General features: G+C 60.5%; 3 protein-coding genes across 8 annotated transcripts; 1 reads left to right on the top strand and 2 right to left on the bottom strand.

The window, feature by feature from the left end:
• The first annotated feature begins 1,765 nt into the window (after nucleotides 1-1,765).
• On the top strand, nucleotides 1,766-6,122 carry CDT1 (chromatin licensing and DNA replication factor 1). The gene is made up of 10 exons (XM_005218769.5): nucleotides 1,766-2,092; nucleotides 2,572-2,697; nucleotides 2,776-2,927; nucleotides 3,397-3,594; nucleotides 3,686-3,831; nucleotides 3,989-4,089; nucleotides 4,447-4,635; nucleotides 4,888-5,040; nucleotides 5,128-5,329; nucleotides 5,569-6,122. Exons 1-10 carry the CDS (start codon nucleotides 1,862-1,864, stop codon nucleotides 5,730-5,732), a joined length of 1,662 nt encoding a protein of 553 aa, XP_005218826.1. The 5' UTR covers nucleotides 1,766-1,861; the 3' UTR covers nucleotides 5,733-6,122.
• APRT (adenine phosphoribosyltransferase) lies at nucleotides 6,108-8,883 on the bottom strand. The gene is given in 5 exon segments (NM_001025334.2): nucleotides 6,108-6,645; nucleotides 6,748-6,826; nucleotides 7,081-7,214; nucleotides 8,551-8,657; nucleotides 8,764-8,883. Coding segments are annotated over 5 exon segments (543 nt in total). The 5' UTR covers nucleotides 8,844-8,883; the 3' UTR covers nucleotides 6,108-6,502.
• Nucleotides 8,884-9,562: 679 nt separating this feature from the next.
• Nucleotides 9,563-25,599, bottom strand: GALNS (galactosamine (N-acetyl)-6-sulfatase). 6 transcript variants are annotated; one of them, XM_059876701.1, is made up of 15 exons: nucleotides 25,374-25,506; nucleotides 24,915-25,258; nucleotides 22,117-22,240; nucleotides 21,458-21,532; nucleotides 21,076-21,178; nucleotides 19,059-19,202; nucleotides 18,361-18,427; nucleotides 17,992-18,119; nucleotides 17,563-17,702; nucleotides 16,377-16,480; nucleotides 16,008-16,144; nucleotides 15,400-15,502; nucleotides 13,666-13,787; nucleotides 12,225-12,342; nucleotides 9,577-10,448 (listed from the first exon to the last, which is right to left on the bottom strand). In XM_059876701.1, the coding sequence occupies exons 3-15, from the start codon at nucleotides 22,238-22,240 to the stop codon at nucleotides 10,362-10,364; spliced, it is 1,452 nt and encodes a 483-aa protein (XP_059732684.1). In that variant the 5' UTR covers nucleotides 24,915-25,258; nucleotides 25,374-25,506; the 3' UTR covers nucleotides 9,577-10,361.
• Nucleotides 25,600-25,782: the final 183 nt, after the last annotated feature.

Raw genomic sequence — 25,782 nt, forward strand, 5'->3', positions numbered from 1 at the left:
TAATATTCAATGCCTGAGTCCCTTCTCCTTGTGGTCCTTCGTCACTCAATAAACACTGGTTGACCAAATGACTGAAGGCACAGTCCCAGATCTCCAAGTTTCTGCAGGGTAAACATCCACAGACAAGGACCCTGGCCCCTCTGCCATTTGGTCTCTCTTGCCCAAGCATTTCAGCCAGACTGTCCTCTCTGAGCATTCCACACCTACAAACTAACCTGACATGTCAGAGGAACCTTGTCACAGAAGGGGATCTTCCCAACCCAGGGACTGAATCCGCATCTCCTGCATTGGCAGGTGGATTCTTTACCACTGCGCCACCTGGGAAGCCCCAAGACTCCTTGGGTTGGGAGAAATAGAAATCCACCTGGCACTTTAAGCTAAAGAGGCGGGTGTGTGGGACGGAATCGAGGCTACCTCAGAAAACGTGGGCCTCACAAGAGATCAAAATGAAAAGAATAACAATCTGAGTTAGTTCTTCTCTGGGGCCACAAGGCCCTTACTCTGTCTCTACGCACATGGTGAAGGTGGCGGTCCTCCTCCATCTCACTTTTTGCCACCAGAGAAGACAGAGGGGATTCCAACTCCAGAGTCCTGGGTCCCAGAAGAGGTTCTGATTGGCTCAGCTGCCCCTCAGACCAGAGGGCCATGTAGGGGAGGGCTGACACACTCCATCACTGCAGGTGGGTGGGCAGTTCTCTTGAGAAGTAACTGGCCCCAGGGTTAAAGTCACCCCCAAATGCCTACTCTCCAGGGTGTATATATATATGTGTGTGTGTGTGTGTGTAAAATATCACCGTGCTATACAGCAGACATTAACTCAACACTGTAAAGCAACTGTATTTCAATAAAGTAAATTAAAAAATTTTTACTGGGTGACACGAATACACACACCAAAACAAACGTGTAGCAAAATGTAGCCTTATAGCCTCGGCCCACGAATAGCTTGCTCCTGTCTGTTAACAAACTACGGATCTAGTTGCGGACACCCTTTATTACATACGGGAAACGATGCTTCTATATCCACCTGTCTCGGGGGCTCCCAACTTTATCAATCTCGTCATTTTGCAAACAGCAGCCCGACAGATGTTTCTGTTCCTTTAACTTTTCTAAAGGCACAATTCACACTCTTTACACAAAACTTGGCAAAGATGGCAAAGTAAAACGCCAGTCTAGTCTCAGTTTTCACCCCCTCCCAAAGACAACCCTTGTGATTTAGTTTCCTCCCAGACCTGCGGTCAGACTTCAGGACCGGGCTAACTGCATTCTTCTATGATGGGAATTCCACAGACACGGAACCTGCCAGATAGCCCGATAATCACGTTCACCCTTAAAGAAGTGTGCAATTCAGTGGTTTCGGTCAGAGAGGCGCACCCCCGCTGCCTCAGGGTCCGGGTCCACACACTGAGCCTCAGGCCTGGCCCAGGATGCGCCTCCCACATGCACAGCACCCTCCAGGTCCGAGCAGCCTGATGCCAGCTTTACTGCACCGTATTAGCTTAAATTTCCGCTGGAAGCAGCGTACCATTTCCCTCTTTGCCAGGACAGCACTAGCTTGGCGCCCACTCGCGCAGACCCGGCCACGGCCTGGAAGATAGCAGGGGGACAGCCAACGTCCCCAGGCCCTCCCAGTGGCGCATGCGCGGGAGGCGCAGCCCAAGCCAGAGCGGCGCGAGAGAACCACCGCGCATGCGCCCCGGAGCGTCTATTTCGCGCCAACTCCCCCGGCCGAGGTGCCGATGGTCCCGCCCATGGCGGGGGCGGAGCCAGGGCGCGGCGCGAAAATCCGCGGGAAGCGCAGCTCCACTTCCGTCCGCCGGCCCACCACGGTGCTCCTGCTGCTCCAGATCCCGCCGCTCCCGCCATGGCGCAGCGCCGCCTCACCGACTTCTTTGCGCGCCGCCGTCCCGGGGGCAGCGCCACGCTGCCGCGCGCCAAGCCGGCGTGGCGCACCCCGAGCCCCGCCAAGTCCGCGCCCTGCGCCGCGGCTCCAGGTCCCGGCAGCAGCCGCAAACGCACCCGCCCGCCTGCCGAGCCCACGCGCGACGAGCGTGTGCCGCCCGCGCGCAAGAGGCTGAAGCTGTCGGCTGACGCGGTAAGAGCGCGGGGCGCGGAGGGGAGGGGGAAACTGAGGCCGGGGTGACGGACAGACGGGAGGGAACCCGTGGAGAGGGGATTGGTGCCGGGCGGGAAGGAGGCGGGGCTGCTGGAGAGAGCAGCCCTGGAGGAGGGCACCGACAGGTGGCCTGGAAGCCCGGGGTGAACCTAGATCCACCCCCAGTGGGAGGAGGGGCTGGGCCAGGTCACGTGCACCTGGCAGGCGGGGTCCTCCCTTCCAGAGGACGTCCGAGATGCGGGGATGCCGGCCGGGTCTGACCGATGTTGGAAGAGGGCCAGCGGGCTGGTTAACACCAGGCTCGTCTGCAAGACTGGCCAGGGGTCGGGCCTGGATGATTCGACCTGTCTGTGAGTGGGTGTTTACTGGTTAATTGAGGGGACTGGAGAGACGCTTTCTGGGAGACGGTGCACCCCAGGGTCTTGTGGTTTCATCACCTTTGGGGTCCTTCCCATCAGGTCTCTGGCCCCAGTTCCCCGGCTGCCCGTGGCTCCCCAGAGCACCCTTCTCCCCAGAGCAAGGAGACAAAGAAGGCTGCCCGCTCAGCTGGTGGGCGACCCTGCTTGGCAGCCCAGGAAAACAAGGTGAGGAGGCTGGACCGAGGGGAGGGTAGGTGGACTAGAGTGGGCTGACAGGCGGGCTGAGGAACCCTGTGTCCACAGGTCCCTTCAAAGGTCACCTTATCTGAGCTCAAGTCGTGCCTGCAGCGGGCACAGGAGCTGGGGGCACGGTTCCAGGAGCTGAAAGCAAGTGCACAGAAGGATGCTGGGGAACCCAGCGCTCCAGAGGATGAGGGACGCCTGGAGGAGCCATGGTGAGTCCTGAGTGGCTAGGCACCCCAGGAAAGGGTAAGCTGATGGGAGGCCTGATGAAGCTGGGCTGAGCTGGGTGTAGGGGGACAGGATTGCTCCTTCCAAGGGGGTCAGCATAGTCCACAGGTCTCAGCTTCTGTCTGTCAGAGCCGGGCAAAAGTTACTGGGTACCTTTTGCCCGGCTGCATGCTGTCTTCCACCCCCAGGTCATGTGGTTATCATATGCCTCTTAGAGGCAAGGAAGCCAGGGCTGGAGGTGGTCGCGGACCTCCCTGGGTGACAGCTGGGTTTGAAGCCATGCTTTTGTCTCTGTCCCTTCGTCGTGCCAGGGAGGCATGTTGGGGCTTTGTAAACTGGAGTATAGTGTATCCTGGGGCAGCTCTGGGTTCTCCCCCACCATTCTGCCCGCCGTTGAGCGCTGGAGGGGGTGGGTCTGGTGCTTCTCTCACAGCCCTGCTCCCTCCCTGGCAGTGGAGAGCAGATGCCAGCCTACCAGCGCTTCCATGCCCTGGCCCAGCCGGGGCTCCCGGGCCTTGTGCTGCCCTACAAGTACCAGGTGCTGTCCGAGATGTTCCGCAGCATGGACACCATCGTGGGCATGCTCTACAATCGCTCTGAGACCGTGACCTTCGCCAAAGTCAAGCAGGGCGTCCAGGACATGATGCGCAAGTGAGCGGGGTGGGCCAGGGCCTCGTCCTGCCCTTGAAGTCTGTGTGCCCTCTGGCCCCGGCTTTCTGACCCCTGCACCCTCATCCCACAGACGCTTTGAGGAGCGCAATGTGGGCCAGATCAAAACTGTGTACCCCGGCTCCTACCACTTCCGCCAGGAGCGCTTCGTCCCCACTTTCAAGGATGGCATCAAAAGGTCCGATTACCAGCTCACCATCGAGCCGCTGCTGGACCAGCGTGAGTGTACCAGGCCTCAGGTTCCTGACTGGGACACTGCCTGCTTTGAGCATGGGTGTGAGGTGGCAGGCACTGGGCCTCATCTGAGACCCGCAGGTGTGGGCTGGGTGACTGGGTAGGCCTGGCCCCGGGGCTCAGGCCCTGACTCTTCCTGCAGAGGCTGGCAGTGCAGCCCCCCAGCTCACAGCGTCGCGCCTGCTGCAGCGGCGCCAGGTCTTCAGCCAGAACCTGGTGGCCCGAGTTCGGGAGCATCACAGGGTGAGCAGGTGCCCCAGCTTCAGTGCTCAGTTGTCCCTGCTATTGCAGTCGCATCAGATCCACAGGCAATGGGCTCCTCCCAAGGCTGAATCCTAGAGTTCTTATAACTGTTCTCCCTGGCTGTCTTCTACACATGGGTGGCTGTAGGGCTGGGCAAACTGGGAACTCAGGGCTGCAGCCTCTGGCCCCCGGAGGCTTGGGAAGAGTCCCAGAGATGCTTCTGGGTGCTCTTTGCTTTGCCCCCAGCCTAGCTGAGCCCCTGCAGCTCAGAGGTGAAGTAACTTGCCCATTGCTTAGCTGGGACAGGAACTGGGCAGATGTGCCCAGGGTCACCAGCTGGCCCCTCTTCTCACATAGGCCTTCCTGGCCTCCCTGAACCCCCCCATGGAGGTGCCAGAGGACCAGCTGACACGCTGGCACCCCCGCTTCAATGTGGATGGGGTGCCTGACATCGAGCCAGCTGAGCTGCCCCAGCCGCCCGCTGTGGAGAAGCTGACCACCGCCCAGGAGGTCCTGGCCCGTGCCCGTAGCCTGATGTCACCCAGGGTAAGGCTGGGGTGGAACGGCCTGACCCCCATGTTGGTGTGTGACAGGCTCCACCTTTGGCCATAGGCCTCAGAGTGGGCGGACGTGCCCTTCCCACTGTGGAGCACCACCCACCAGCAGGCACTGCCCTGCGCAGGCGAGCATGGGCCCTGGATGTGCTGGAATGAACCTGGGCTGGATACAGGGCTCCTGCGGGCTCCCCTGCAGCTGGACGGGGGAGGCTTCTGACCTCTCCCTTCGTATTTGTCCCAGATGGAGAAGGCCCTGAGTGACCTGGCCCAGCGCACAGCTGAGCCTAGCAGCCCCAGGTCCCCCAGCCTGGCACAGCCAGCCACCCCGCCAGCCACTCCACCTGCTGCCCCGCCTTCTGCCCTGAAAGGGGTGTCCCAGGCCCTGCTGGAGCGAGTGAGTGTTCAGCGTTTCTATGGTGGATGGGTGTGGGGTGTGTGTGTAAGAGAGGAACAGGCCCCTGAACACCCATGCCCACCTCAGATCCGGGCCAAGGAGGCGCAGAAGCAGCTGGCACAGATGACACGGCGCCCAGAGCAGGAGCAGCGGCTGCAGCGGCTCGAGCGGCTGCCCGAGCTGGCTCGGGTGCTGCGCGGCGTGTTTGTGTCGGAGCGCAAGCCAGCGCTTACCATGGAGGTGGCCTGTGCCAGGATGGTGGGCAGCTACCGAGCAGCCATGAGCCCTGGTGAGTGTGGAGTGAGGGTGGGCACCGTACCCTTGGGGTTACCTCCTGAGGCCCCACGGGACTTGCCTGTTCTTTCAAGGCCTCTGGTCCCTCGAGGCAGGGCAGCCCATGGTGGGGTCTCTGTGGGAGCACGAGCTGCTGGGTGAGGCTGCGGGGTCACTGTGGCATCTTCTCCTGTCTTGTTATGGGAGGTTTGACAGGGTCCTGGCACGCAGCCTCATGCTCCCCTCTCTCTGCAGGGGAGATGGAGAAGCACCTGCAGCTCCTCTCTGAGCTGCTGCCTGACTGGCTCAGCCTCCACCGCATCCGCACGGACACTTACGTCAAACTGGACAAGGCCGCCGACCTGGCAGGTGTCATGGAGCAGCTGGCCCACCTGGCCCGTGCAGAGGAGACACTGTGAGCCCGGTGGACATGTGCCTGGCCTGTGTCTTACTCCCTTTTGGAAAATGATGCACTTTGCTGTCCCTGTCCTGAGTCTCATGAGGGCCAGGCTGGCCTGGGCTCAGGCTGCTGAGCTAGAGGGTCTCTGGTGGAGGCCCCTTGCCTTGTATACAGGATGCAGGGAAAAGGGGGGGTGGGGGAGGGTAGTGTGACAGCCAGAGTTACCCTCTTGGGGGCCCACAGGGGCTCCTGGAGGACCCAGTATCACACATGTTCCCACAGAGGGAGGCCTATGCAGAATCTGAGATTGAGTCTCCCTGCAGCCTCCAGGAGGAAGCAGCTGTGCCCTCCCATGCCCCGGATCTTGTATTTGGTCTCTAGACTGTCAGATAAAGTTGTTGGAAGTAAGCATGTTTGTGTGATGAGTTACAGCAACAGGGGAAGGCAAGTTGGGGTGCCCCTGTGCGTGCAGACAGCTCACAGGGCTTGAGAACCACCAAATGCTAACATCAGAAAGTGCCCAGCCTGCTTACTGGGCCGTTTCACCCCGTCGCTGGGAAGTAAACTCTGCTCTAGAAAGTTGTTTATTCTCATTCCATTATCAATCAGCAGGCAGCTCCTGGCCTCGGGGGTTCCAGAGCCTCAGCAGGGCCTCCGGGGCAGCCCCACCCTGAAGAAAGTCACTCAGCCACAGACCAGGTGAGAAGCCAGTGCCCCCTGGTGGCCAGTGGGGGTTGCTGCATCTGCCCATGCTGGTCCTCTCTTCTTTCAGGTGGCTTGGGGCTGGGGTCACTCGTACTGCAGGAGGGAGAAGAAGGGCACAGCCCCCAGCTTCTCCCTGCCCTTCAGTGAGGTCAGCTCCACCAGGCTTACACACTCCAGCACCTCAGCCCGCAGCTGGCCCAGCAGCTCACAGGCTGCGCACATGGTTCCTGGTGGGGGAAGAAAGGGACCATGGAGACAGCCCCTAGGAGACTAGAGCTGAAGCCTGTTCCCACCCAGACACCAGGCCCACTGCTGGGAAAGACCCTCACCACCAGTGGCAAGCAGGTCGTCCACAACCACCACCTTCTGCCCTGGTTCCAGGGCATCTCTCTGGATCTCCAGTTCACCCTGCAAAGTAAAGTGGACATGTGACCTACAAGTGTCCCCAAAAAACGGCCTTGGTACACAGAGCTGGGGAACTAATAAGCGCCACCTCCTAGGCCCAGTTCTAACCCACCCTATCTCTTGGCTGTGTCAATCTGGCCCAGCTCCTCAGCCTCTCTGAGCTCCCATGTTCACTACAACCACAGTGGCTCCACTGGAGTCCATGGCTTTCCTTTTGGAAATGCACGGTCCACAGAGGCACCCCCCGGCCTTCTCACCTTCCCGTATTCCAACGCATATGAGGCGCACACGGTGGGGCCTGGCAGCTTCCCTCGCTTGCGGATGAGAATGCAGCCCAAACCCAGCTCCTGGGCCAGGGATGGACCAAACAGGAAACCGCGTGAGTCTAGGCCTGTTGGCGAGACCTGGGGTGTTGGGGAAAGCCGTGTACTACAGCAGCATTGCAGTCCCCGTAGTTAGGGCTGGACAGTGACACGTAACCATCGTGACACAGGACACATGGCCTCATGGGCTCCAGGTGAAAGACCAACACCACCCATCCACTTCGGGGACGTTGACAGATTCCCCTATCACCCCAGGACTGCTGTGTGCTGGAGAGCAAGAGGTCAGGAGCTGGGCAGGGGCCACTCCATACAGCCATGTAAATAGCCCTGTGGCCTGGGGTAAGTCACCTGACCTCTCTCCAAAGTTCAGCTGCTCACCACTGGCTGGTGGTACCTGAAATGCCCTTTGCAGATGGCTCAGCATCTGCCCTAGGAACTTCAAGTCCAGGAGAGGCTGTGACTGCACGGGCCACCTCGGGGATGAACTGAGCCCTTCTGGGGGAGCTCAGGGTCTCCTCCCCACGTGGGAGTTTTGGCTAGGGAGGGAGGCTTCTGGAGGAAAGACCACCTCTGCTAGCCAGAGCCCCTCCCAGTTCCAGGGCCCAGCAGTTGGCCCCTCGGGGTATTCAGGAATCTAGTGACGGTTAGACATGGGGCTCTCAAGAAGACACATGACCTGACAGGGTCTTCTCGGATCTGCTGCTGCTGCTGCTGCTAAGTCACTTCAGTTGTGTCCGACTCTGCGACCCCATAGACGGCAGCCCACCAGGCTCCCCCATCCCTGGGATTCTCCAGGCAAGAACACTGGAGTGGGTTGCCATTTCCTTCTCCAATGAGTGAAAGTGAAAGTGAAGTTGCTCAATCGTATCCGACTCTTCCCAACCCCATGGACTGCAGCCTACCAGGCTCCTTCACCCATGGGTTGCCATTGCCTTCTCCCTCGGATCTTCTGGGTTTTCCTAAAACCCTCCACTTGGTACAAGGCCTGGCACAGGGCAGGCGCTCTATAGGCAGCAGTACAAGAACAAGCAAGCATGTTTGGCCCTGGGGAGTCAGCCTGGGAGCCCCATCTGTCCAGGGCTGGGGCAGGAAACTGGGGTGCAGTCCTCAGCCCGCCGCCGGCAGCCACCGAAGAAGCCGTTCCCAGGCTGAAGGGGCCTATTGCCCCACTTTGGATTGTTAAGTGGGCGTAGGGCAACGGGTCTGTTCTTACAACTTCATTGGGGGCGTCTGGTAGGTCCCCCCTCCCCCCTCATCAAAGCCCTCCCCTAAGCAGAATGCGGCCGCCCTCCCAAAGCCTGCCCTGCCCAGAGTAAAGGACCCTCGACACCGCGCCCTCGTGGCGGACACGCGCAGCCTCGGGGAGGGTCCGGGGACCCAGCGAACGCCCGCCGCTCCACTTGCCCGCGATGTAGTCGATCCTGCCGCCGTGGGCCTTTTTCAGGTGATTCGCCAGGAGGTTGATGGAGGCGCGGAAAGAGGTGGGGTCCTTCAGGACGGGCGAGATGTCCCTGGCACGCGAGGACAGGCTTGGTGACTGCCGGACCCACGCAGAGGCCACCGCGTCCCGACAGCCCTGGCCGCGCGGACCCGTCAGTCCCTCCCGCCGCCCGTTACCTGAACAGCACGCCCGGGATGGGGAAGTTGGGGAAACTGCGGATGCGCCGCGCCACCAGCTGCAGCTCAGGATCCGCCATCGCCACTTCCGCGCGTGTCGCTGGCACGACGGGCCGGCTCGGCGGCTCCGCGCCTGCGCGGAGTGGCAGCGGAGTCCAGGGGGTGGGGCCGGACGCCAGGGGCAGGCTCAGCAGCTCCGCGCCGGCGCGGTGGGGGGGGGCGGGGCGGGACCCCAAGGAGCGGGGCCACTTCCTCCCGCAGGAGGTACCGTATTTCATCGAGTCTTAAGTACGGTCGGTTTTAAGACGCTCGCTTGTTTCTGGTGCCCAGAACACAAGCGTCCCCGCCTCGAGGACGTTCGCGCAGGGCCCAGATGTGAGTCTGGGTTGATGAAGTACAGCGTCTACGCAGGCCCAACCAGAGTTTCGGGGAAATACTCGCCCAGTTTCAGCCGAGCCGAGAGTGCCCGCAGGTCTTCGGCACAGCTGTGGCCGAGACCCCAGGCCTTGGGTGGCGCGCACCGACCGGCCTTGCCCACTCGCCTTCCCTCCCAGCGGGTCTCGGCTGAGCTCTGGCAGAACCATACGAGAGGGCCTTCCCCCCAGGACCCCCGCCTCCCCGCCTGTCCCCGGTGCCTGAGGACCGGAGCAAGAAGGGGTTCGGAGCAGGGCCTGAAGGGGAGCAGTTCAGAAGACTCAGGGCTGAGAGAGGGGCGAGCCAGAAGTGGAAGCCCAGGCATTTGGCCCATTCCAGCCCCCACCATGGCACCCAGGGGGCCACCTTCCCTAAATAGAATTTGTTTTTTGAAAAAGCTAAATGCCTGTTACTTTATTCTAAACCCGTTTTCTTCACCATTCCCCAAATCTTAACAGTAGAGTTGGCAGGGCAGCCTGCAGAGCGGAAACCACCCCATGGGAGTAGCCCACAGGCCCTTAGGGTGGGTCCCCTGGAAGCTATGCACAGGCTGGCTCAGGCTCATCTTCAAGCTTTGCCACCCTGGACTCCACAAAAGGAGGGCAGGCAGGGAACCTCTGAGGCACAGACAAACCCCAGTGTCTAAGATGTCTAAGGGAGGTGCTGGCATCAGCAGTCCCCACTGGACTAGGGAGGCTCTGGGTCAGAAAGGCCCTTGGCCACCCCCATCATGTTCACACCACACCCCTGCACCATGGGGGTGGGGTACACGGGGGAGGTGCTGGGGGAGGCCCTGTGCACAGCGCCAAGGAGCAACAGGATGGGAAGGCAGCCTCAACACCAGGACCACAGTCCTCGAGGGGCTGCATCTCAGCCTCTGGGTCCAGGGACAGAACTCAGACCCTAGACGAGGCGGCCATGAGGTAGCTGGAGCAGGGTGGGAACACGAGGCGGGTAGCCTCCAGTTCAGGGGCTGCTGTGGGCCTCAGGCAGCAGTCAGGCGGGCCAGGACAGCTGGCGAGAGACTCCAGGGCTGGGCTTGGGCAAGTACCGCTGCTGGCTACAGGCGACGTCCGTCTGGCAGGCTGGCAGGGCAGAGGGAGTTGGTGCTCTTCTAGCCGAGGGCCCTGAGGCCAGAGCCTTCCTAGCCCGGGGCTTGGGCCTGGCCTGAACCCAGGCTGTCGCTAGTGGGGCCAGGAGCACTTCTCCGGGACAGACTCCGGGGGTGTCAGGCACTTCCCTAACTTTTCACAGCCTGGGGGCGCCCAGTTCTAGGTAATGAAAGTTCAGAAAGAGGACATGCAGTTACTCCAAGCACTTTCAGACTAGGTACTATCCAGACTCATGCCCTGCCCAGGCCTGTGACCTGCCCCATCCCAACAGATGGATGCCACGGTGTGGAACCACCTGTCTCATCTCCACCTGGCCTGGAAGCAGCTCTGCGCCCGAGGCTGGCACAGGAGACACTGCCCTGCGGCGACCCGGAATTAACATGGCCTGCTTGTCACTGAAGGGGACAGTCTGCTAACTGCCCAGCACCATGGCCTCTGCAGGCCCCCAGGTGGTGGAGGGGGTGGGACAGACTCCTCTCTCCCCATAAGCTATGTAGGTGGTGGCCTTGGTGCCTCTGCAGGCTTGCCCAGCTGCACCTTCGTGCGCAGACTTGCTTTGTGTGGCCATGATTTCCTGGCAACAGGACACTCACATCCCTGAGAAGGAGCCTTCGTGGCTTTGCTGGGTCCCCCAACACAGGAAGTGTGCCCTCCCCAGAGTCACTCCACCCACTCTCGCCCCCCTCAGACCTTGAGTCTGAATTGGAGCATCAGTGCCTGTGAGAACCACGGCTCAAGTCTCCCCTGCCCTGAACACCATCAGGTGGCTCTCTGGATGCACAGCCACCTGGCAGAGCCAGGTTTAGGAAAGGGAGCAGTTCCCAACCTTTGAGGCAGGGCAGAGAAAGGGGTTGGGTGCACGCAAAAGCCTGTGCGCCTGGGGGTCAGGGAGGGTGTCTGTTGAGGCCCTAGGGAGACGGGCTGCAAGCTGCTCTTGTCCTGAGAGCGAAGGACACGATCCAGAGTCTACGCGCTGGTCCAGAGGAGCTGGGCGGAGCAAAGCACGGAGGCTGGGGAGTGCTTTGCACACTGGCGCGCACATATAGCTGCCCACATGTGTGTAAGCCGCTGAACCTCTTGTGGCTGAACCTCTTGCTGAACCTCTTGCTTCAGAGTCTGAGCCCAACCCCCACTGTTCACTCACTTGGGAGCCGTGGCAGTTCCTGCCACGCCCAGGAGGTGGCGGCAGCGCCTGTCAGGTTGGCCCCTCCCCATCTGCTGTACTGTCATTCTCTGAGCCACCTGGCCGCTACCTGGAGACTCAGCCCACAGGAGATGGTGTGCTGGGGTGGGGACAGCACCATGTCCAAGACGACAAGATGGGCTTGGAGGGGGCACCGGGGGCTCTTCCCCGGGTGGAGGTCTCTCAGCCACTGGGACCTGAGGGACCTCGGTGGTCCCGAGACGGGGCCCTTCTGCTCCATTGCTAAGTCCAGGGGCCAGAATGCCAGCCTGGTGTCCTTCTAAGGGACAGGGAGGCCCTGCTGGCCCCTGCCCCGAATCTTTCCCTGTGAGCCCTGGATGTGGACCACAGTGACCAGGACACCCCCAAGGACAGCTGCCCCCGGCACTCCTCACCCCCAGGGAATACATCCAATGTCCTTTAGTTCTTGTCCCCGCTCCTCCACCCAGCTCAAGGCAGCAGCTCGGGCTGCACATCCATCCTCACAACTCCAGCAGGGTTTGGTGGGGGTGGGTGAGGAGAGGGGCTCACAGGCTGGCCGTACCCCAAGCCATCCACCCAGCCGGTCCACACCCACATCCCACACAGGTTTGGCTCGTCTTGCTCCTGCAGAGAGGCCAAGAGACCCTCTGCCGCTCCTGTGAGGTTGGGGCCAGAGCGGCAGGAGGGAAGCGGGGCTCATGTCTGAGGCAGACAGCTCAGCACACACGCAGCCCTGGGCTGCCCCCACAGTCCACGTACAGACCACTCACCATGACTGCCCGGTTGCACACATTGAGCTGGGGCTGTCCGGGGACCAAGGCCTCCTGGTGCTGCTGGACGACTGGGGTGATCCTGCGAAGGGCGTCCAGGTACTCGATGCTGGCAACACTGCAGGCAAGCGGCACCAGGTCACGAGGTGGGGGAAGGGCAGAGCGAGCCTGGCAGCCCGCTCAGGTAGACCAGGGTGTGGGGAGACTGAGGGGACAGTCCTGCTCCAGGTGCCACCATATGGCAACCTGCCAGGAAGACAGGCTGGGGCTGTGGTCCCCCCTTGTCCTGCCTGCCCACCCTGAGGTGGGCACTCAGGAAACCATCCAGCAAATGAGGGTTCAGGCAGAGCCAGGGGCCCAGGACAGTGGCTGTGACTCTTCAACCTGCTCCTCAGCTGGAAGCCCTGGAGTGCTGCCCAGAACTGGGGGGCTCTTTCCTCTCTCGGGGTCCCTTTTAATCCTCTGGCCCAGGCTCCTTTTTCTTGGAGCAACTGGTCCTGGCGGATTTGACCGAGCCCACTTGGCTCCTGGGCCCTCGGCGTCCTGCTCTGTTGGCTGCACTCGTCCTACCAGCTAGTCTCCCCAGGATCCTGTGTGACGGCATCGGGGGAGACACCTGGGAGACCTCGTGCTCAGCCCTGCACACTTCCCAGACAGGTGGCAGCTCCAAGGGCTTCTTGCCCAGAGCTCTGTCCCCCAAATCACCCCATGCAAGTCATGTGGTCTCCCCACCGGGGGAGCCTGGTATCCACGCTGGGCCCTCTTCTTGGGCCAGTGACCCTGACAGTGATGGTGGGGTCTCCTGGGGGCACTGGCAGGTATGTTCCTTGGGACCTCGAATTTCAGGAGACACCATCTGGCCAGCTCACAGCTAGCTCACAGCCAGGGGCAGGGCTCGCTGCTGCCGCCGCTGCCGTCTAATAGGCACTTGTATTGGAAGTCACGTATCTCCCTCTCTCTCTCTCACACACACACACACACACACACACACACACACCTGCCATCCAGGGTGGGGTCAGACGATGTCTCTCCTTATTCCCCACCTGGAGACCTGGAGGCCCACACTACTCATCTGTGAGGCGGGCTAAAGGCCTTGGGGCTGCCGGGGGTGGGATCATGTGCCCCACCTCCACCATGGCCTGGCCGGAACAAACATCGGGAGCAACAAGCAGGTGCTGGGAGGTGACTCAGGGGAAAACCCAGGAGATGGAAAACTATGGGGTGCAAGAGAGCAGGGCCAGTGACTCACTGGCCTTGACCTCTGGGTGGCCCCAGGGGGCAATCAGGCTGCTGGGGCCCTGTAGGCACAGGGCCTGTGGTCTGCTCTTGCCAGGTCTCAGCTCCACACTGACTCCCAGGCTGCCTCAGCCTGGTTGTAACCTCCAGCCTCAGTCTCCCCGACCTGTGCAAGCGTCCTGGGCCCCACAAGCCCCAGGCTCACCTGAGGGGGAACCTCTCTCCGGGGTCTCGGCCCAGGTGGAAGATGAGGGGCAGCTTCGTGTGCTCCTCCTGTGAGTGGGTGGTGACCCCTGAGACATTCTGCCCAGGACAGAAATCAATGCCCTGAAATGAAAGGTGGGGGGGTGCAAGTGAATGCTCGATCTATGGGGCTCCTTGAGGCGGAGCAGGTCACAGGACGGCAGCAGCCGGCGAGCCCAGCAGGAACCGCAGACGGAGCCTTCTCACACCCGGCCCAGAGCTGCACCACCTGCCCTGAGCACCGTCCCCTAGGGTTTCAGTACTTTTCTGTGGGGAGGGGTGAGTCTCTTTAAAATACTTTAGTCCACATTCTACCTTTTTTTTTTTTTTTTTTTTTACATTCTAATTTCTAGAACAAAGCTTCTCACGTCCACCCTGTGAGCCTTGTAGTGATGCGGTACACGGCGACCAGCATTCGTCCGAGACCCCTTGGCTGGCTAAGGAGGAAGGACTACGGACCTGAAGCCAGAGGAAATACAGGTGATCCCAACGCCCGCCTTTAACAGGAGTTGGAGCATCTGTTCCACCAGGCTTAGGGTCCAGCCCTGCTCCATGCCCTCCGGGTGGCCTCTGCCCTTGGGTTCAGCCTTTGATGCTCGTGTGAGATGGGGTTCCTGTGCCAGTGAGGCCCCCAGGCTAGAAGATGCCCCCCGGGGCTCCCTGACTTAGTTCAGGGAACTGCCTGCTGCTATCCTGGGTGAGTCAGGTGAGGCTAGGGCAACCCTCCGGAAGGACTGGGACCCCAGGGCCCCATAAACAGCTGGACAGAGGTCTCCAGCCACCATTGGACATCGTTTACAGGATCTGGAATGGAGCCCTGACTGGGCACGTTAATCCTGACCAGGGCTGGGGACACAGTGGTGCTCCCTGCTCCTTCTGACAGGCGATCCTCCCAATACCCATGTGTCTCTCCTGGCCAGCCAGTCAGCAAGTATTCTGCTGTTCAGTAAAGCAGGAGCCGAGGAGCCTGGGAAATTCCATTGTCTGCACCAAGCTATAGACCCCAAAGTCCGTCTAAGCTGCTGAGGGCGGCGAGAATGGACACCCAGGTGGTTCCCAAGTGGGTGACTCTCTGACCTTCTGGGAGCAGCCCAGCTGGAGAACAAAACGGATTTAATGGTGGGAGAAACAACTACGTTCAGCGTAAAAAAGATGAGCAGTTAATGGAGAAGAATCCAAGTCTAGATAGAAGACACAAATTATAATTTGGATGCAAATCAAATAAGCTATTTAATTAAGAGCCCACTAATTAGCACTGGATTTTTCTCTTACGACTGCTCACGGGAGGGAGGCCTTGCCCCAGGGGCATTGCAGCTGAGCGCCACCACCGCAGCCCAGCCAGGCAGAGAGGGGTGCGGAGAGGCCCGCCCAGCACAGCGCTGGCTTCTGGAGGGCAGGGTAGAAGGAGGGAGAGAGGGAGCAGAGTTGTGCCCTTGAGCTGACCTTGTGGGTTTAGTCCATAAACGCAGAAGGTCACGTGGACACACAGACCCTCCTTCCTGCCTCAACCCCTAGGCATCAGACACCCTACAAGGGGAGGTCAGGGACTTGGTGGGGACAGGCATGGCACAGCCCTTCTCCTCCCTCAGTCTGGCACCCAGTACCTGACCCAGGACACCCTCAGGTGGCTCCCAGGATACCAGGCCAGGGGCACGGAGCCCTCCCCAAGAGGCTCCATGGGGCTGAGACCTCTCACCTGTTTGAACTCCTCCCAGGAATTAGTCCAGGTCCAGAAGTGGGCCTTGTACTGGCCGAGCGTCACTGCCATCAGCGTGTTGCCGCGGTAATAGAATATCGGCCTGTTGGGGGACCAGCAGGGTCAGGAGAAACGGTCCCTGGGCTTCAGGGGAGGTCCCCCGGCAGGCCCATGATCCTTGGTTCTGGGGAGGCTGGCAGCAGAGTGAGGGGGTGGTGCCTGGGCTTGGCAGGTGGCCTGGCAGGGAGGGCCATGGTGGCCGGCACCTCCCCAACCCCTGACCCTGCAGTAACAAGCTCTCATGGCAGGTTTTAAGACAGAAAAAAGGGAGCAAGCTGTCTGCTCCCAGCTGTAAACCTGCTCCAGCTATGCTGTTCACACTTTAGAAACTGCACTTGTTCACAGCACCCAGGAGAACTGATTTTGTTTGAGCACAACAGTAGTTGGTCTTGAGCTGGAGAAAATGACTGGACAGCGCCCGGGAGGAGCTGGACATGAGCAGAGGGTGGTGAGGGACACCGTGGGGAGGAGCAAGGCCTCTTGGCCCCACCACGCATCTCACGCCCAAGTCCCCTGTATCTCACCTCCCTCTGGGCAAGGATATCTACCTATCTGTCAGGCGGCCCTGCAGCATGGCGGGCAGGAGGTCCAGGCCATCGATGGCCCTGTCCCTGGGCGGCTCCAGGCCTGCGAGGGACAGGCTGGTGGTGAAGAGGTCCATGATGCTGCCCAGCTGGTGGCTCACCTGCAATGCATGTGGTTCTGTGCTGCCCAGATGCGCACAGTGAGATGCACACATACACGCGTGCACACACACACACACACATGCAGTTACATCCCACACGGAGAACAGAGGTAGTCCCTGACCGATGACACATACATGTGCCCTGGTGAGCACAGGGAGAAGCCCAGGAGGGGACAGAGCCTTCTTGCCCCAGGATGACCACAGGCCTGGCACAAGGCCCGCTCTGACTCACCTGGCCGGCAGGGATGTGTCCGGGCCACCAGGCTATCGCAGGCTCCCGCATCCCACCTTCAAATGTGGTCTGCTTCCCGCACAGAAAGGGCCCGTTGCTGCCACCTGGGGAGACAGCTGCCCATCAGCCCATGTGCCTGAGTGCCCAGGGTCACACATGCCCTGCCGGGCACTCGACCTTGTGACATGACTGTCCGCCTGGCTCCCTGCCCGGCCCTTCAGAGGTGCTGAGCACCAAGGCCACCTTGGAGACAAAGGACCAACCCTGGGGTTCAGGCCTCAAGTTCAAGGTCGGAATGACTGGAGATGGCTGTGACCTAGAGCTGTGGTTGTAAGGCTGTGCCCCTGTGGACAGCGACCATGGATGCACAGAGCATGTAGACTGTTGGTGAGACGTGAAATGTGAGACAGTTAGAACCCCAAGCGTGGCAGGTGCTGGACCCTCAAACACCAGTGTGCATAAGCAGTTCCTGTGCGCTGGGCTCTAGGGGAGCAGACCCCGTCTTTCTGATATGCCCCACTCTGAGCAGGCGATCCTTGAATCTCTGGGCAGAGGGCGGTCAGCCCGGCTCTGGCTAACAGTGCCCGTGACAGAGGGAGGGTTCCTGCCCCCTGGGGACCTGGGGGACAGGGAGATGAACGCAGTAGTGCAATGTTCAGCAGCGACCCCATGGCTCATCCCTTCCCTGCAGCCCAAAGCCCACCTTGCTGGTTGGCACAGGGCCAGCAAGGGTCACTGGCCAGTGGCCGACAAGAGCTGTTCCTCGTGTTTCTCCAGCTGCAGGTGCGTACACGGGTCGTCACCGTACTGTCCCCCCCCCTGCAGCTCCTTCTCGGCCAGTTGCTCTGGTCCTGTCGCTGAACATCCCCGGGCCCCTCTCTGCCCAGGACTCACAGCTGCAGGGTCTCCCAGGGCCTCCCCATGCAGGCGCAGCCCCGGAGGGTTTCCAGCTCCTTACAGAGCTGAATGACTCAGGCCCTCCTGGGGCCCCCAGCGTTTTTAGAGACACGTCACCACAGGGGTGTGAAACCCTTATGGGACCATGAAAAGCCAGGTATAACAACCTCCCTCCACGATGTGGAAAAGCCTCAGATCTGAGCGGCCTGGAGTTCAGGGTTCTGAGCAGGCCTGCAGTGGGCCAGGAACTGAGAGGCCCCAAGTGGACCCCATCTGCTGGGGCACCTGCCTTGTCTGGGCGCAGAAATGAGGGCGGCACCATTGTCAGACGTGAAGAAAACAAAGGTGTTCTCTGCGATGCTCAGGTCCCGGAGGAGACGCAGGATCCTCCCGACGCTATCGTCCAGCTCACGGATGGCGTCCCCATACCTGCGGGAAGAATGGGGCAATCAGTGGGGGCCAGCGGCGTCAGGACCCAAGGGCGGTCAGAGCCTAACCTCAGGGATGGAGAGGAAGGGGCACGTGGGTCAGTCTCAGGTGGAATCAGGGTAGCGCCAAGCCCTCCGTCCACCCCCTGGAAGAGGCACAGATGCTTCATCACCCACAGCTGATGGTCACTTGTGACAGTGACTCTGCCCTGCAGATGATCAGACATGGCTGACCACCCCCCTCGCCACTCCCGCCCCAGGGGTCCAGGTCTCTGGGGCAAAGGGCTCACCGCCCTCGTTGGCTGGTGCCCAGGAAAGGCTTGGAGGCGTAAATGGGCGCATGTGTAGCGTCGACAGCCCAGTAGAGAAAGAAGGGGCGGTGGGCTGCCTGCTGCCTCTGAATGAATTCCAGTGCCTCCTAAGGAGAAGGGATGACGGTCATCTCCACCGGAGACCACCCCAATCCCTGGCCCGGGGCCCACCCAGCACCATCATCCCTGCCCGAGACCACCCTACTCCCTGGCCCAGAGCCCACCCAGCCCCAATATCCCCACCCAAGACCATCCCACTCCCCAGCCCGGAGCCCACCCAGCCCTGTCGTCCTGCCCAAGACCACCCCCTCCCGGGCCCAGAGCCTGTGTGGCACTGGCAGCCGTCACCTGCAGATAGATCTGGGTGAGGTTCGCTTCTCCGGTCTTCAGGTTAATTGGAAATTCTTCATAAAATCTGAAAACAGTACAGACCCAAACAAAGATCAGCCTTCACTGCAGGGAAGCCCCCTCCCTTATCTCCTGGATAAGTCTCCCTTCCTCTCCTGGAGGAAGTCAGAGCCTGGAAGGTCCCAGGTCCTGGGGGACCAGGTCGGGGTGGGGCTGAGGCTGCGCCCCTGCCCGGCGGACAGGCAGGACTGGGAGAGGAAGGGGTGGGTCCCCGGGGCTGTGGAGGGCACAGGGCCTTTCTCTGGGGTGCAGGGGAGTGGTGCTGGGTGAGCTACCCAACTCTGTGGTGCACTGACGTGTAATAAGCTCCAGCAAAATACAAATAATAAAAAGGAACAAAGAAAGGGAAGTTAACCCAAACCCCGCCCCGCAGCCGCCCGATGGTCAGAACAGGTGGTCCTGCAGCTGATGGCCCCTGGACAGTGGATTAGAATGAGGCTGATCATTTGGAACACAGCCCCCTGGCCGCTTCAGGGGTCGGGCCTGAACCCTAGAAGCCGAGTAAAGCGTCTGGGGCTCTCAGCACATTTCCTGAGACTGTTAGAAGCCCCCTGAGGTGGGGCGCTTATCAGCCATGGCTTACAGGACAAGTCTGGGCGTGTGCAGGAGCTGGTGGAGTGGAGCTCAGGACTCAATACCTGCCGACCATCTCCTGATCCCGGTACACCGGAATGTTGGGCCTCGCCTTGTTGTCGTAAGGTCCAAAGTGACAGTTGGGGGATCCAAACCACTCATCGAATCCGTGCTTAAGGGGGTGGAACTGAGGTCGGTGGCCCAGGTGCCTGGAGACAGGAACCCAGGGCACTTCAGGGAGCTCCGCAGAGCAACCACCCTCGCCTTTGGAGAAAGGCTCAGGAGACGAGGTCCTGCCAGCCCAGGGTGCCCTGAGTCTGGCACCCGGAGGCCACAGCCCCTCCCTCCTTGGCCACCCAGGAACAGCAGAGGGGAGCACACCCTGGGGCTGCCTGGACCAGGTCTGGTGATTGTGCTCAATGCCTGGGCAGGAGCCAGTGGAGACAAGAGAACATGTCGAGATGCCTGCAGGGCGACAGCCCAGCTGTTTCCTGAGGCTGTGCTCGGACCCACCCCCTGGTCCCACCCAGGGGCCCCTTCCCACGTCGGGTCCTTCTGCCAGAGACTCTTGAGAAGGTATGGCTTAGGAAAGCAGCGTCCGGGCAAGGTGCCCCCACCCTGGGAAGTGGACAGGTCTTCTAGAGTCACGTCTACAGGGTCGCTGGCACAGGCCGACCCCAGGTGACCATGAGCTCGCCGCGCTGCTTGGTCACTCGGCCAGGATGGATGTGGCCAGGGCACCAGGGCAGGACAGGGCCAGAGCTGAGCTGGCCAGCAGCGGAGTCTGGGTGCCTATAAGCAAACCTCTCGGTCCCCCAATGTGGGTCCTGACCCACTCTGCCTCTCAGGGATGGCTGCCGGCCTCTGCAGCCCTTGTGTGGAGCAGGGTAGGGGACACCGCACCGGCTCTGCCCTGAGCTCTCTTTAGAGGTGCTTCCTCTCTGGGCCGCAGCTACACAGCAGGGCTGGGCCTGAGTCCTTCAGCCCAAACGGCCTTCACGGAACAGAAACACCCATGAAGGTCCAGCTCGTGTGAAGCTGTTGATTCAAAGAGCTGGTCCCAGAGTAGCTGTGGGGTCAGCACTGTCTGCAGGTCTCAGAGCCCATCCTAATCCTGGCCAGGGCCATCCTGACCCCAGCCCGTCCACCTCCCTGAGTCCACGCCGGCTGCTTCTCTAGGCCCTGCCATGCCCTTTCCTGCCCCAGAGTCCGCCTGCCTCCAGAGCTCATGGGGACAGGTTCCCCCTCCAGCTGGGGCAGCCCGGAGTCACTGACCATGAACAGAAGACTGCTGGACCAGGGTGGAGCTGCCAGGCTGGGCAGGGAGCACCAGTCATCACAGGCACTCCCTCTCTGTGGGTACAGCCCTGGCGCAGCCCAGCCACTGTCTCCCTGGGCCTTCCCGTCTCTGCCGGAGCCATGCAGGCTTCTACAACCCTCGTGCCCTCTTCGGCTTCGCGCTGCAGCCACCACCCTCTCCCAGCTCGTCAACTCAGCAGGACGGCTTCCGCCTGGTCTCAGGAGTGAGGAAGTGCTCCTGAAGCCTCCAGACTCCCCGACTCGCTGAGTCTCCTCTCCTGGCTTCTGCAGATCCCCCTGCCGCCACAACAAGCAGGTGGAGCAGGGGCCCCCAAGAGGTACAGATGAGGTGCTTGAGAAGGTGCGTGCCAGGGGGCTGAAGGGGAGAGGGTCTGAAGCACAGCAGCAGCAAAGGAGACACAGTCAGGTCTGGAAAAGCAAGGGAGGCTTCCTGTAGGTAGACAGGCCTGGTCTCTGAGGGGTCCAACGGTCAGGAGAGGGAAGAGAGGACATCCGACCTCTGCATCAACCTCCAGGGCCATGCATGGGGGTGTCCCCGGGGAGCAGGAGAGGAGACACCTCACAGCCCTCTAATCATCACCCCGATGACCCAACCACATGACCTTCCACCCCTGCCTGCTTCCTGGTTTCACCATGAGACAGAGCCTCCTGACGTGTCCTCCGTGATGGCATGTGTGTGCAATAATGGGGCTGCTTTGGTGGTGCTGTGCAGCCAACACCCCAGCCTTGTCACAGAGCTGGCTGGCGGGGTGTGGGACTCACCACTTGCCCACGATCTTGCTGGCGTAGCCAGCTCCCTTCAGCAGTGCCGGCAGCAGGAGCTCCGAGTCCGGGATGCCCCCCACTATCTCCTGTGGAGTGTAGGCTGCAGAGCAACACACCCCGTGAGCTGCGCGCAAGGGAGGCCACGCACCGTGAGGATCGAGGGGCATAGCCCTGGTGGGGGTGGCACCGCCCGGGCACTTTTTGGGTCTTCCAGCTATACCTCACTGTCAGCACTGTTACCGGGGTAGGACAGGCAAATGTGCCCCCCGAGGGGGGTCTGGACCTCAGGAGAGGGCCCACCCCGGGGTCTCTGGAACACACCCTCCTCCAAGGACCATGGGAAACCCCACCAGGTCAGGGAGCCCGCCCTGGAGCCTACCGTTCCTGGCGTGCCCATTGGTAGTATAGAAGCCGCTGCGGATGGGCAGACGTCCGGTGAGCAGAGCTGCCCTGGCTACACAGAAGGGACACAACAGAAACACGTGTCACATGTCCAGCCTGAGGCTGGCCCTGCAGTACCTGAGTCCCGGAAGCCCCTAGAGAGCCGGGTGGGCGCACAGCCTCCCGCCTCATGCTCTCCAGCTCCTGGGACAGCCTGTGGGTCATGGCCAGCCCCACCAGGATTACTTCTCATCCTGAGATCAGAGATTCTCCTCACCTGTAGGGCCCCCACACTTCTGGCTGACAACCACTTCCCCAGCCCAGTGCCTCCCCTGAACGAGCCGCTGAACTCAGCTCCGTGAATGAACAGCTGCTGCCAAGGTCCCCACAGGCTCCAAGCCCTTGGTGACCTCTGACAGCTCTGGTGGCCCCATGTCCGCCAGGGGGTGGATCCTGGGAGCTCCCCAGCATCAGGGTTCGATGGACACCTGAGTCGAGGCTGCCCCTCCACACCCCCGCCCCGTCTCATGCCTGCCCCCTGTATCCCACCTCCCGGTCTGCAGGTCCCCCCACCCTGCCTCACTTCACTGCTGTCTCCCTGTTCCATGTGTGCCCCCTGCCCCCACGCCCCAGTGGCCTGAGCCGGCCCTGACTTACATGGGGAGCACAGGGGGTTGGCCGTGTAGAAGTTCGGGAAGAGCATCCCCTCCACGGCCATCCGGTCCAAATTCGGGGTCTCTCTGGAAGGTTCTCCATACACCCCCAGGTCGCCCCACCCCATCTGCAGGAAGGAGCATGTGGAGGTCGGGTGAGAACACAGCCGGAGCCGCTCCTGGTACCCCAAGTACGGCCAGGACACAGTCTGCCGCTTCCCCGGTGCAGATGCCATCCCACGTGCTCACAGGGCACCAGCATCAAGACTCCTCTGTCCTCCACACAGACACAGAGACCGTCCTACTCCATGGAGCAAACTCAGATTTGAAAACAGCGGTGAGGGCCCACAAAGCCAACCCAGTGAGGCCCCGAGACCCGCAGTCCCTCCTGAGCTTGCCACCTGGAGAACCGAGCCGGCCGGCACCCAGACACGGGGCAGATGTCCACAGCAGCAGGACTCCCAACAGCCCTAGGAAAACACCCGAGTCCATCACTCATCAACAGTGGACAGAATGTGGGCTGTCCACCTAGTACCGGGGTGAACAGAGGCCCCCCGCAAGCTTCTTTCCATTCAGAACCTGTGAACGTAACTGTATCTGGAACACAAACGTATCAGCCTGCCTGCACCTGTGCAGAAAGCAACCGGACCCCGGCCCTGTGGTTCCCCTCCTGCCCTCCACCTTGCTTTCCTTAGTGGGACGTTCAGGGCTTCTGGGCAGTACAGGTGCCACACGTGGCTATGAGGAATGATCACGTGCGCGCGCACGTATGTGTCCACGTCGACACATTTGGGAGGAGGCCCTGGAGATTCAGGACACTGTGGGGACCCAGAGCTGGTGTTTGTACAGCTCGGCCTCACACCTCCCAGGAGTCATGGGGGCCTCCTTAGTCCTGTTTTACGAGTAAAGAACAGAGACACACACGGCGCTAGGGTCCAGGTGGGCAAGAGGGAGCTCTGTGCCCCGGCCCACAAGCCACAGAGAACGGAGGTGAGCCAGAACCACTGAAAAAAGCTACTCAGCATCTTCTAAGAACTTCCATGAGCTGATACCTACTGGGCCTGCACTGGGTCTGAGGACCTGCGGGGGGGCACCCCCAGGCCTGATGACCGTAGGGGTGAGGCCGGGTGAGGACACAGCACTGTTGGGGGCCTGAAGCCTGTCTGGTCTGGAGAGCCGTGTTCCCCACTAATGCTCAAGTTGCTTTGAGTCTGTTTTCTAACATTCACTGACCAGGACAGAGGTCTCCCCAACTTCTCTGGGCTTCAGCTGCCAGAGTCACAGGAGGAGATGACACCGGAGAGGTGGGGGCACCAGGGTCTTTTGGCCTACTGTTCCTGGTTCCTGGGGCCCACCCTGGGCACCCAGGTGGACAGTCCCCCGGTCAGCCCCCTTGAGTAAGATGCGCCCAGCATTGGTCCCCCTCCACCACTCAAAGAATGCAAGAGAGACCAGGAAGCCACCCGCTAGGCCTGTCACCCAGCAGCCCCAGTAACAAGCAAAGAGAAACACTTGGTGTGGGCACAGGTTTTGTTTTGTTGCTTTAGCTGAGCAGGGCCTTAGTTGCTGTACATGGGACCTTCCATCTTTGTTGCAGAATTCGAACTCTTAAAAAAAAAACAACTATTTATTTGGCTGTGCCAGGTCTTAGTTGCCGCACCCAGGATCTTCAGTCTTCACTGTGGCATGTGAACTCTTAGTTGCGGCAAGTGGGATCTAGTTCTCTGACCAGAGATTGAGCCCCAGGCCTCCTGCATTGGTAGTGCAGAATCTTAGCCACTGGACCACCAGGGAAGTTTCCAGGTTTTTTTTTAGCTCCATAAATCCAGGAAACGACCATCTCAACAAGCCTGCAGCGTCAGTCTTTCCTAATGAACCGTCACCTTGGGGAGAGGAGAGGCAGAAGTGGGAGAGGCTAAGGGCTCAGCTTGATTCAGCCTCGATGATTTAAGTACTTAAACAGCCTTCCTGCCTGGGAACCTCAGCTCTGAGAAGGCTGACCCTGACACAGCAAGCATTTCCAAGACCCACGTATTGGTTATGAAGCAAAGTTTCCTAACCAGCCATCAGACGGGCTCCCAAAGAGAGGAGCTTTGGGGCCCCTTCGGGAGCCAAGGTGTCTGAACAGCTGTGACTGAACTGAAACACATTCTATCTCACCTCTGAGAGGAGCCACTACATATTGGTGGCTCTGCGATCTTTTCTAGCTTATCTGAATGTTGTTAGCTTTTTGTAAGAAAGAATTAGGGATTCCCTGGTAGCTCAGCTGGTAAAGGATCCGCCTGCAATGCAGGAGATCCTGGTTTGATTCCTGGGTTGGGAAGATCCACAGAAGGGATAAGCTACCCATTCCAAAGAATTACTTTGATAATAAAAAATGTTGCATGAAATATATTTTACGTTTTTGTCTTATAGTAGATGTTCGAAATCTGAGGGTTTTACACACACAGAACCTTGCAATTCTGACAAGCCAGGAGCGTAGAGCAGCAATGTGAGGCTCATGGCCTCAGTCCAAAGACTACTGGGAGTCTTTGCTGGCCTTTTGGGGGAACTTTGAGATATTTTTACTCGCAACTCTTCTGACACTAAATGTGTGTGGGAACCTCCATTTCACTCATCCAAAATACATTCCTGGCTTTCTTGGGAAGGAGGATGAGGACCAAGTCATAAAGAAGCTGGGAACAGCTCGGTTTATCCCCAGACTTGGCTCACCAGAGTGACCAGGGTGACCTGGGGCCACACACATGCTCAACAGGGGACATTCCTCTGGTTCAGTTCTTTACCACCCCACAAAGACCAGACCTTTGGCCAGAAATCCCAGCAGAGGCAGAGCAGCCAGATCAAGGAACTCTGGTCCAGTAGGGCAAAGACAGCAGAAGGGACTTTCAGAACAGGCAGGCCGGAGTCTCAGTCAGCTCTGCACTCTTTTTCTGCTACCAACGCCCGGAGAATTGGAGGGCAACAGGTGAGCAGAGGTCCTGGAGATCTGGTCCTCACGTGGCCAGCACCACAGTTGGTCTGGGCTGCCGCTCAGACCTTCCTGTGCGGTGTGGGGCAGGGATGGGGCAGTGGAGGCACAGGGCAGAAAGGTCTTCTGGTCCGGCCCGCAAACGCCCACCTCACTTCAGCTTCACTCAAGAGCCACGCTGCGGACGGCAGAACCAGGCATGACCCCCACACCGCTGGCCGCCCTTCCCCTGCCCCCGACCCCGCGCCGAGCGCAGCAGCCCTCCCCGGAGCCCGGCTCGCGCGGACACTCACGTCGTCCATGAGCAAGAGCAGGATGTTGGGGGGCTGAAGGGCGCGCGCGACCCCCAGCTCCGCGGCGCTTAGCACCAGAAGCAGCCACCACCTGGTCGCCACAGCAACCGCCGCCATGGCAACCAGGCCAAGTGCCACGGACCCCGGAAGCTGCAGGAACCTGACCGGCGAAGCAAGCTGTCCTTCCGGCCTGGCGATGGGGCGAGGCCATAATGTCTGAGTGACAGGAGGGGCGGGGTCAAGGCTCTTACACTAGAGTTGGGGGGGGGGTAGGGCGGGGTCAGGCCCACTGAATACCAGAAGAGGCGGGGCAAGGCCGGCTGAGTGACAGGAAAGGCGGGGTCGCGGCCGACTGAAAGACTGGCGAACGGGGCGGGGCCTGGCCGGCCTCGTGACCGGCGTCGTCGTC

The sequence above is a fragment of the Bos taurus genome, chromosome 18 (genome assembly GCF_002263795.3).
Source record: "Bos taurus isolate L1 Dominette 01449 registration number 42190680 breed Hereford chromosome 18, ARS-UCD2.0, whole genome shotgun sequence".
NCBI classification, from domain to species: domain Eukaryota; kingdom Metazoa; phylum Chordata; class Mammalia; order Artiodactyla; family Bovidae; genus Bos; species Bos taurus.

Excerpts from the sequence above, each read along its gene's own strand:
- GALNS (XM_059876700.1), bottom strand. The coding sequence starts at position 25,584 with ATGGCCTCGCCCCATCGCCAGGCCGGAAGGACAGCTTGCTTCGCCGGT. Across the intron at positions 15,503-16,007 it reads CAGGGCCGCCTGACAGATAG|GCCGATATTCTATTACCGCG; the intron begins GTAGATATCCTT and ends GTCCCCCAACAG. Across the intron at positions 12,343-13,665 it reads GGAGAGAGGTTCCCCCTCAG|TGTTGCCAGCATCGAGTACC; the intron begins GTGAGCCTGGGG and ends GCTTGCCTGCAG.
- CDT1 (XM_005218769.5), top strand. The coding sequence starts at position 1,862 with ATGGCGCAGCGCCGCCTCACCGACTTCTTTGCGCGCCGCCGTCCCGGG. Across the intron at positions 4,090-4,446 it reads GAGTTCGGGAGCATCACAGG|GCCTTCCTGGCCTCCCTGAA; the intron begins GTGAGCAGGTGC and ends CTTCTCACATAG. Across the intron at positions 5,041-5,127 it reads CCCAGGCCCTGCTGGAGCGA|ATCCGGGCCAAGGAGGCGCA; the intron begins GTGAGTGTTCAG and ends TGCCCACCTCAG.